At 38.9% G+C, this 10,493-nt stretch overlaps 2 protein-coding genes across 2 annotated transcripts; both read right to left on the bottom strand.

Moving 5' to 3' along the window:
- Positions 1-1,644: 1,644 nt before the first annotated feature.
- On the bottom strand, positions 1,645-5,628 carry arl3l1 (ADP ribosylation factor like GTPase 3, like 1). Its single transcript, XM_085180263.1, has 6 exons — positions 5,394-5,628; positions 4,157-4,300; positions 2,959-3,075; positions 2,649-2,699; positions 2,349-2,534; positions 1,645-2,126 (listed from the first exon to the last, which is right to left on the bottom strand). Exons 1-6 carry the CDS (start codon positions 5,409-5,411, stop codon positions 2,079-2,081), a joined length of 564 nt encoding a protein of 187 aa, XP_085036389.1. The 5' UTR covers positions 5,412-5,628; the 3' UTR covers positions 1,645-2,078.
- Positions 5,629-6,310: 682 nt separating this feature from the next.
- On the bottom strand, positions 6,311-10,428 carry LOC146524530 (uncharacterized). The gene is made up of 6 exons (XM_085180276.1): positions 8,330-10,428; positions 8,095-8,200; positions 7,739-7,777; positions 7,056-7,304; positions 6,822-6,920; positions 6,311-6,509 (listed from the first exon to the last, which is right to left on the bottom strand). The coding sequence occupies exons 2-6, from the start codon at positions 8,132-8,134 to the stop codon at positions 6,427-6,429; spliced, it is 510 nt and encodes a 169-aa protein (XP_085036402.1). The 5' UTR covers positions 8,135-8,200; positions 8,330-10,428; the 3' UTR covers positions 6,311-6,426.
- Between the last annotated feature and the right edge of the window lie 65 nt (positions 10,429-10,493).

Genomic DNA, 10,493 nt, shown 5'->3' with positions numbered 1-10,493 from the left:
CTGCTTCTGGACCAGGGATAACAGGGATGGTTGCTATGGCAACACTTGCCAAGGGGCTACTTGCATGAGAGTGACATCATGTCTCTTTAAGATTAAAACACGTTTTATTGTTTAGAACTTAGGAGATTTTTACATTTTAAACCATTTTTTAAAACAAATCCAGAGGTAAAGCCACTAAATTGCTGCCCAGTAACCTGAATGAAATACATAATTTATTTTGTATTTACAGAAAGCAATAAAAGCATATGCTCAATCACACCTGACCTTTCAAACAGCAAACAAAATCAGAGGAATTAGAGAGTGTCAGATTGAATGAGTGTCTTATGTGCAAATAGAGGACTCCCCCATCTGCCACAAGAGTGATCCGACCCTCTAATGCTGCCACCTGTGGGCGAAAGAAGCAGCACTGAAAAGTCCATTGCAAACCTCATTTCTCCACCAAAGACTGTACATGAAAAGAACTCAACGCCCTCCCAGCCCCTGCGCTGTCTGGTCCCTTTCAGACTGCCATAAGGTTCTTTAGTACAACTTGTAATTGGTCCCACACACCCCTGCTGTGCTCCCTCAAAAGACATTGAATCCTAAAAATGTTTGCTCCAGTATTAGTCACCATGGAGATGACTCACTTAATCAGCCAAAATCTAGTGCTTTGTTAACACTTACCAAGTAAACAAACATACATTTAATTTTTCAGAACTACTCAAAAATGTCAGACTAAAAAAAAACAAAACAAAAAAAAAAGGGGTGGGTGGGGGATATTAATTTGCATAATTTAATGCAGAGCAGAACACATGGAGTAAAGCCTGCCAGCTGATGTGATTTTAGAGTGCTTTCAGATGGCTAATTGCAGCTCCAAACAATAGAAACAAAAGATCCATTAAATCCAACTGCAGCAAAAGCAGGGCCAAAATGGCTGAATAGAGGACTTAGCTTACACCAAGGTCAGTGTAAAGGACAAATATGTGGAGAATGACCACAGGGGTAACTGCTCGAGTACCAGGACAGATTAACTGATTCAGGAAGTACCCTTTTTTTACACATCTCAAGACAGAACTTGAATAGTAGATGAGACTATATGCATTTCTGCTTGAACACCGTGCATTCACAGCTGGACGTGAGATGTGTCATATGACCAACCACCACGGTTAGAGCAGCTAGACAGGTCGCACACTAATGCAAAAGTCCTGGAATTAACATAGAAAACATCTGAAGAAAAAGAATCCCTGCTGAAAATGTAGACAACCCCTCTCTGTGTAATTTCCTTCTCTCTGTTGTTCCGCTGTGCCTCGAAGATTTGATATCTTCTTCTGCCGCGCAATGCGAGTGTGTAATTGTAAACCCTCTTCCCTCCAACTTCTCGCTTTTCAATGAGCCCCTCACTCACTGTACGGTGTAAGTGCTTGTCATCGTAGAGTGGAAATAAAAGCAAGATGACAGCTGAGCAGGGGCAGATCAGCTCGTTATTGTTCCTCTTGTCACTCAGGAGATGATTTACAGTCACATTTGTGTGTTTCTGTCACTGACAGCTATTATCTGACCCGTAAATGCGGCTGCCTTTATTGTCTGTGCGTGCATGCATTCGTGCTTGGACAATCTGATTACTGATGGCTACATTTGATTTGAAAACAAGGAAACACAATGGCAGAAATGACTAATTGTTTTATTTGTTAAAAATCTCATGACACATACATTACACTCACACTGAGCTGGTGTTTGTGTAAGACCACTGACAGACCACTACATAACTACACACTCAGCTTTTCGTTCCCCCAAGAAAGCACACAGTTTGAAGAGATGAGGATAAAAGAGGGAACAAAAATATATATTTTAAGGACGGAAGAATGACCAATGTATGCCTAATTGACTTACTGGGGCTAAAATGTGTCTTTATATTGGCTAATTTTGCATAAAAATGTCAGAAATTGTAAAAACAAACTTGATTTTTTAAATCTGTAAGGGGAGTTGAATCTGTTATAAGTGAAGTCTGGAGATATTACATGAAACATATATATTTTTAAAATTCCCTTATGTGATCTCTGCACTGTTTCACTCCGGTCGGTTTTGCTTGGGATGATGGTTCACTTCTTCTTATTCACAATGTTGTTACAAATCCAGTTCATCCCATCCTAATGGAGAAATGAAGACAAAAGAAAATGATCCAAACAATCCAAGCATGGAAAACAACACAAAACCATCAAATTAATCACGTTAAAGACATCACTGAAAGAAACAGGGTCTGTGTTTCAATTGATTGTGGGCCCAGTGAATAAAGGAGGGACATGCAAAGCATTTGTTGCCAATTAGATTCCATCTGAGGGAGAAATCAATAAATCAAAGTCAGGTCTGACCTGAACTCCCTCGCCAGAAACAGCAGAGCAGGCCTGAATCTGCCACTCGCGGTCCCGGTATGTGTGCAGGTTGAGCCCCTCGGCGATCTCGCTGGCCGGTGATGCTGTGGCCAGATCCTGCTTATTGGCAAAGATGAGCAGCGGAACGCCTTTCAAATTCTCCTCGTCAGTCAGGTCGGACAGCTCCTGCACATGCACACATAGGTGCAACTTTTGATTCTATTTTGTGCACAATATGGTATCTGCTAGCATTAATACTGTTAGTAATAAGGCTGTTAGTAAAAGGGTTTACACACTCACCAGCCCCGTCTCTTCAAAACGCTTCTTGTCCGCACTGTCAATAACATAAATCTAAAAGAAGAGACATGTTACAGTGTTATCATATCCACATTTTCTGAAAGTTTACATTTTATTATCTGCAAGAAATTATTGTTAAAAAATACTAGAGAAGAATGTGGTCACATCATGTCCAAAACATCCTTAAAAAAGTGTTTAATCTCTGCTTATATGTGGGATAGTGTCCTGAGGGTTAAAAAGATATTAAAATAACATAAAACTTCTCTACTTTACTGTGTTATTGATTTAAAATGGCTTAAAGTGACCTACTCACCAACAAGTCTGTGTTTTCCAGATACTTTTTCCAGAAGGGCCTGATCTTTCTTTGTCCTCCGATGTCCCAAACGTTAAGTTTCATCCCATGGGAGGCAACACTCTTTATGTTGAAGCCCTTAAGAAAAAACACAGCACCTAGAGTCACTGCCCTGCCTTCAATTTAAAATCTGTTTCCACCTGGAAAGGTAATTCATGACGCGTCACTGTACTTGATCAGTGGTTACACTCAGTTGTTTATAAGGATATGGTCGCTCTTCATAACACAACACCTCTGTTTCAGTTGGCAAAGTTGTATAACAACTTTATCCCGAGGGCCATCCGAGGAGCAAATCTGAGGATAAGACTCGAAGGATCAAGGTAAGTGTATGTGTTCATGTGTCACGTCTGATTTAGCTTTGTGTCGACTATTGCCATACTGGACTGCGTCCTCCCTCCCTGGTGTCTGATGAGCTTTCACACTTTCCCAGGACCGGACCTGGCAGTACATCAACTCAGTGTTGACTTGTCTCGGTAGAGTAATACAAGGTCATTAGATAACGACATTAGAGCTTAGATAAATACATCAGAGGGAGATGAGAGAAAAAAAAGAGAAAAGGAGAGAGAGAAACAGTCATAACGCCAACCAGGATGTTCTCAGAAAATGTGTGGAGAGCATGCAAATCAACAAGGTCATGTCGGGCTACAGTTTATCTCGTGATGAAGGGTTATTTAACAGTGTAACAGCGTGATCTGACAAATCTGGTTAAAGCATGTGTGGTGTGAGGCCAATGATTTCATTTTAATGTGTGGGTCAGGAAAACAAGGGTCATCTGAGTCTCATTACTTCGAATGTGCTCTGATTTAGCAGATATTACAAGGTTAGACACGATCCTCTCACCTGTTATGATGCTTGGCTACAGTATCATGAAAATACAAACCATCTTCCAATGGTTTGTATTTTTAATTAGATTTTAATTAGATTTTATTACATTTATTACATTACATTTAGTATTCAGAAGAGCTTTAATGGTAAACTGCTTATTAACAAAGTATTGATGGAAAACTGCTCACCTTTTTTCACTTGATATACATATAATAATGAGCATCAACTGTTTATGTTAAAATTGAATTGATTTAAACAAGGAGATGAAAACACATGTGTTCTAATGTTATAGAGCGGATGCACACTGCTTTTTGAACACATAACGTCCTCTCACCTGCGTTGGCGTGATAGTGTTCACATCCTCAGAGGCAAGGCTTTTCAGCAGGGTGGTCTTGCCAGCATTGTCCAATCCTAGAAGCACTATCCTGACCTCCTGCTCTGTGGATCCCTTCAGTTTCTCTATGACAGAGAGTAAGCCCTGTGGAGAGGCATGGGGGCAGGAGGGGCAGGCAGAGCAATGAGGCAAAAAACTGTCAAGCATCGACTCCTTCAGAACTGAATAATAATTCAATTAAAGCATAAAGCCAGCCAACTTTGTATGTAAATGTGAGTAATTAATACAGTCACAGGCTAATGCAGGTTATTGAGAACTAAACACAATCTGAGAGTGCATCTTTAGCCTGGGCCAGTGAACTGCTTTGTAATTTAAAAGAAAGTAATCCAGACTAAAGTCTAATGGCTTATTCCTTTTCTCCTTTTTCTTTTTCTTTTTCTTTTTACGAAGTTTGTGAAAATTCAGCTCTGTAGTCTTTACATAATCCTTCTGAAAAACAGGAACCAAATGGCAGCCGTCACATTATTTTGTCCCAGCCCTAACCTTTGGAGGCAAACAGAAAATACTTATGTACAATGCACCCTTTTTTCTTGGGTGCATTGTTTCTCTCAAAAAAAAAAACCACAACACTAATCACACTATTACTATCCAAAAAACAAAATTACATGAATAGACAAAAATAGCTTTAGCCTCTCAAAACAAAATCCCACTGACCTCTTTCTGATTTGAGGTCAAAGCTGCCCTCACAGAGGCCTACTTATTTTTGTTCCTCAGTTTTTGAAAAGACTGTATTGTTACCACAGACACCCTGTGAGGATCACTGTGTTGCTTTATTTAGAGAAGCACTGGTGTAGAAAATAGCTCCATTCATATAGCTGTACATTAATGTGATTAGTCTGCAGGGTTGCACAACTGCAGACAGTGCAGCAAGGCTGCCATATTGTTGACTACAGGCACCATAGTTTTCAACATCTAATTTGCATTTCTGGTTAACTGTACAATAAAGACATTCCATTCAGGAGTAAAATCTTAGTTACTGTTCTGTATTAACACAAAGAGTTCAGATAATCCATCGTGTCTGTGAGCTGCAAAGACACACAACACAACCGCAAAATACTTTATGTCTCATAGCCCACTGTTCAGGTCACAGCTACTTGTAAAACCTCTTTTTTTATGCAGACTCATAAGGTTAGCATTTGAGTTTGTAAGTCTTGCTGCTCCAGATCAGGTCACCTACCTTTTGAGCTTCTCCCATGTTGCTGTGTTTCCTGTGGCGTGGCTGGAGGGCTACAGCTCCATTCTCCAGTGAAGCTCACACACAGGTGTGTTAGCTATCCAGTCACCCAGCTATCCAGGAAAGGGACCAGCAGCCTCTGTCTTTTTCCCTTCCTTCTCAGTAAACCTGGGTGGGTTACGTGATGTGTTTATGTGATAGTAATGTCTACCCGGACATGAACTGCTCCTCAATGTAACTGTAGAGTTACAAGAAGGAAGAGAGGCAGGGCGTATGGGACTGGGATTAAGAGGCCAGAATTAGCCCTAGGCATCCATGCAAAGGCAACCCCATCCCCCTCCTCCCCCTTCCTCTGTCCATCCCTCCGTCTCCACTTTGCAGTGGCTTTACCTGGATTATCCCTTAGCCACCTGTTATAGAAGGAAACTGAATAAACAGTCCTTCCTGACCCACTCATACATGCGGATAAATAAGTTTTTGCCATATGGCCGGGAGGGGATCTCCCCCCAAAACACTGCTAATGCCAGGCACTCTGGCAGCATGAAGACCGAGCTTAACACATAAACTTCAAATCGTTGCATCCTGACATTGAATCGAGGCACCTAACGCTATTACTATGTTCATAAATCAATCTTCAAATCCCACATGCATCCCTCTCATGGATAGGAGTAGACAGCATTACACTCCCATATATCCATTACATGCAAGCCACTGTAAAGCTGAGCAGTGTGCGCCACTGTGAGTGGAGCATTCAGCAGGATTAGTGCGAGCATGCCAATCCTGTGTGTGGATTAAAACATTTCTAGGTTCTTTTTTTTTTTTAAACTGAGCAAATTAACAGAAATGCAACGCTACATTGTGTAAAAGTGTGACTTTAACCGATTAAACACGCACACATGCACTCAAAAACAGAGATTAAAGAGTATTTATTCAAATTGTGAGCATGCAAAAGTCTGAAATATCAAAAAGATAAATATATATTATGTTGCATAAGATCAGAATTTATTATATTAAAATATGATAGAATGTTTTCTTTTTAGGACTCTCTGGGTGTGATAGGATATGGCCCACCAGCAGCCTGTCCAGCCTGTCTCTGCCTCACCCTCTCCCTGTGTTTATCTGCAGAGAGAGAGAGCATTCAAATCAGTCAAATGTGTCATTCCGAGTTCTGATGTGTAGATAGATTCAAGATCATCAACAATATTGTTCAAAGTTGTAACTGAAGGCACCAGCCTGTTAGCTTAACCTCGCACAATTACTTGTAATGCGGTAAAAACAGCCTGTTTTCACCCAGACATTCATAATAAGCATCAAAATTTGTTGTATTTTATTGATAGTCATGTCATGATAGTTAAGTTAGTGAAAACTAGAAAAACCTCTTTCTTTCTTATTGTTGTCTAATACCACAGATATCTTAAAATGAGCTCTTACCACTGTCTCTTTTCAGCTTACACTTCATAATCAGTCCCATAATCAAAACAAGGGCCAAAGCTGCAACACCACAGACCACCAAAATGATCACAGTGTTGTCTGGACAATGACACACACATAGACAAGTACACAGGAAGTGAAGACACATGGTATCAAGGGCTGTTGATAGCATGCCATTATACACATTTCTAAAATCATAACATATAACAGAAGCATACAGATGGATGGACTTACTTTTTACAGACAGTGTGTATGGTTTAGAATCACAACAGTAACGGGAGCAGTTTACTGAGCAGATGTATATGTCAGGAGTTGAAAGCGCTTTTTGGATAAGAAAGGTCTTATTGTTTTCTTCTTGTTTGACCTCCTTATTTTTCTTCCACTGAAATGTCACAGTTGAATTTCCACATTTTTCATTGCATGTGAGAGTGACGTCGTCACCCTCATTTGGGCTGGATGGATCGCTGCTGATGAACACTTCATCTGATGGGCAGAGTAAACATGAAAAGCGAGGAAAGCAACAATAAATAATGTTAGGTAATTAGAGTGTGCTCTGTTATAATCCATTGCTTCAGACAAAGGTATTCTCAAATGTTACATTCAGTGCATTGTTTAAATGTTGTTCCTAAAGAGAAAAAAAAATGAAGAAGAATGAATACTGTCACATTCAGCATTATCAAAAAAATGAAATTTAAACGTAATCTGGTCGACTTTCTTTACTCTTAAAGATTTAATTATAGAGATACACAATTATCAAAGAAAAAAAAGCTTATCAATATTTAATTTATATTTCATTTTAGTGTCAGACACAACCTTAGGCTATTATCACACCTCTCTACCAGTTGCAGTCTATTCAAGTTCACAGGATTTATAAAAAACAAACAAACAAAACAAATAAAAACAAAGTGAGGACTAACCATTGCACAAGGTGCTGTTTTCACATAGCACATAAGTATCTATGGGAAAAACAGATGAAAAAAAATAACGTCAGGAACATTTTTCCAATGCATCTCATTTTGCATTTTATTGGCAGGCAATGTTCAGGCACATTAGCCGCGACATGACATTTCCAGATGTACAATTTTCCTTTTCCCCCATCTGCCATAGTTTGCCCTGTGATGGTACATTTCAAAAACTCAACAGTAACACAGGCAGTCAGTACCAGCTACGATATCAGGATATAGAGCGAATTATTTAGAGCTAAACTGGCACATATACAAACAGAGAACAAGAAAATATAGACATATATACATAAATGTAGGTGAGTGCTTACCAGAGAGGAGATAACCAAGCATGAGATAAATGATAACCATTCTCTACTAGAACAGACTGGATTCACAACCGTTAAGAACAGTCTGAGAAATTAATGTCATTAATATCTAAAAAAAAAAAAGAGCATATAGAAAAATAGGAAGAACAAGTTTCATAGCAATGAAATACTTTAAAACTTTTAGACAAAGCATTAAATATATTTTTAAAGTTATACATATAATACGTAATGCTCTTACCTGGATTGCCTCTGACACACAGACCAGAGTGATGACCCGCTCTGCTTTGCTTAACTGAATAGTCTTTGCATCAGAAGAGGCACAGCAAAACTGATTCTAAACACTGATAGCAATGCAAATATATTCATCCCTGGAATATTATAGCATGAACAAAGCAGCTGTTTGTTGTGAAGGTGGATATGACGACAACGATGACGGTAAAGCCGCCGCTGCTGCTTTCATGTAACATTGAGTGACTTTTAGGTAAAAATGATGAGATTTCTTCAGCTTTGATCAAAACACCCAAACATAAGGACACATGCTGAGAGATGGAGCTGTGCTCTAATATAGCCTGTTTACTTAGGCAAACTACCCTCTGCCTCTGTGCACACAGTTTATTATGACATATACTAAGATGAACTTTTCTAAGAATTTGGAAGAATAAATCCAAAATGATTTAGTTTAAAAGGCACCTCAAAAATACATTACTGCCTTTTACTGAAATCATGCATTACTCTAAACAGTGACTTATTCAAACAGTGGCCACTAGAGAGTGCTGCTGATCACAAAATCGTATTCATTTTTTTTCTGAAGGGCTCCCGTGCAGCTAAATGGTCTACCATTGCCAAAACATGTTACACACTGCTAAAGCTAAATGCTTTACAGCACATTCAGAGACTGAATTGAATAAAACCTCTGTTTTGGAAAATGCATGCATACAAACCCACACACACACACGCTGGACATGCAAACTCCACACAGAAATAGAATGACTGGCTTTGCATTCAAATTCGCTCTGGGTCACCTTAACCAAAGTGACCAGATGGTAAATAAGATGAACATGGTTGAGTAATGTGGCCCGTTGCTGTTTACATTCAATTTGTTTAGTCAGCTTAACGTTAATCAAAAAAATTCCCTTACTGTGGCCAGTCTCGATAGATACCTAAACTCATCAAACACAACAATAGAAAACAACAGTTTATGGAATGATGACACAAGGCTGCAATTTTGCTATTCCATTTGCCGTCAAGCTCTTTATAGTTGCTGATAAGAAATAACAATGAAACGGATTAAGCCACACTCTAATTTTCTTGGCCTTGTACCAAGCGATTAAAGAGAAAACTGACTTGTTAAAAGGAAGCGATGTAGGAGAATGTGAGCAAACTGGTATTTTCCCAGATGTGCTCAGGCTGCTATTTGTGCAAAGTGAGTCCATTCTACATGGACCTCAACAACCTTTCAAATTAAACAGCTTTGGAAATAGTTTTAAATGAATTTACAACTGTTTTTGAGGCAAATATCAGCCTGCAATCTGTGCTCATTAAAGCACTTAAGCAGCTCTAGTTAAAGTCATAACTTTCTGTTTTTGAGTGTAAATTCAGGAAGCGTTACAAACTAACCTTTGTTTCCTCTGCTTATAAATTGCATAGTGAGATCACTTGGCTTTAGAAATGTGTATAAGATAACCTTTATTAGTCCCACACGTGGGAAATTTGTGTATGTTTCCTTTCAGTTTTAATTCTTCCACCAATCAGTCTCACTTAATACATCTCTGCTGAAGTTGATCTTTTGCTTTTTATATACCACACATTCAATTAACATGCTTAACGTGATCAAGCTACTGTATAATCCTCAACATTAACATGGTACTTCGGGAAAATTATCTATCACTGGCTGCCTAATGATTCTTACACTGACGGCCTACGACATCCTGTAGTGTTTCACAAAAATGCCCTGTGGGACCAGGAGGTGCCAAATGCATGAAATATGCATGACATTCTTGTGCTAGTTAGTGTAGCATGTTTTTGGTAACAACATTGTCTCTTTTATTATATAGCATATATGCTAACATGTTGAGTTGTTTTTCGATAAACCACTCTCATGAGTTTTGCAAAACACTTAAGTGAAGAGGTTTTTTTTCATGTTATTGTTGCATTTAATGTGTTAATTTAACAGCACTACTAAAACATTACAACTCAAATGTACTATTAGCTACTAAGTACTAATAATTAGTATAGCTAAGTACTATCAATTAGTATGGCTAATGTGATATTATAGCTAAGTAATATAAATTCCAACCTGCCAAAAAACTATCACGGGGGCCAACCGCCAATAATACGTAAAAGAAGAAGAAGAAGGAGAAGAAGAAGAAGAAGAAGAAGAACTATCCCGGGGTAGAGGGCCG

Source organism: Neolamprologus multifasciatus, chromosome 2 (genome assembly GCF_963576455.1).
Source record: "Neolamprologus multifasciatus chromosome 2, fNeoMul1.2, whole genome shotgun sequence".
NCBI classification, from domain to species: domain Eukaryota; kingdom Metazoa; phylum Chordata; class Actinopteri; order Cichliformes; family Cichlidae; genus Neolamprologus; species Neolamprologus multifasciatus.
The sequence above is the reverse complement of the archived record's forward strand: the minus strand, read 5'-3'. Positions and strand labels throughout refer to the sequence as shown.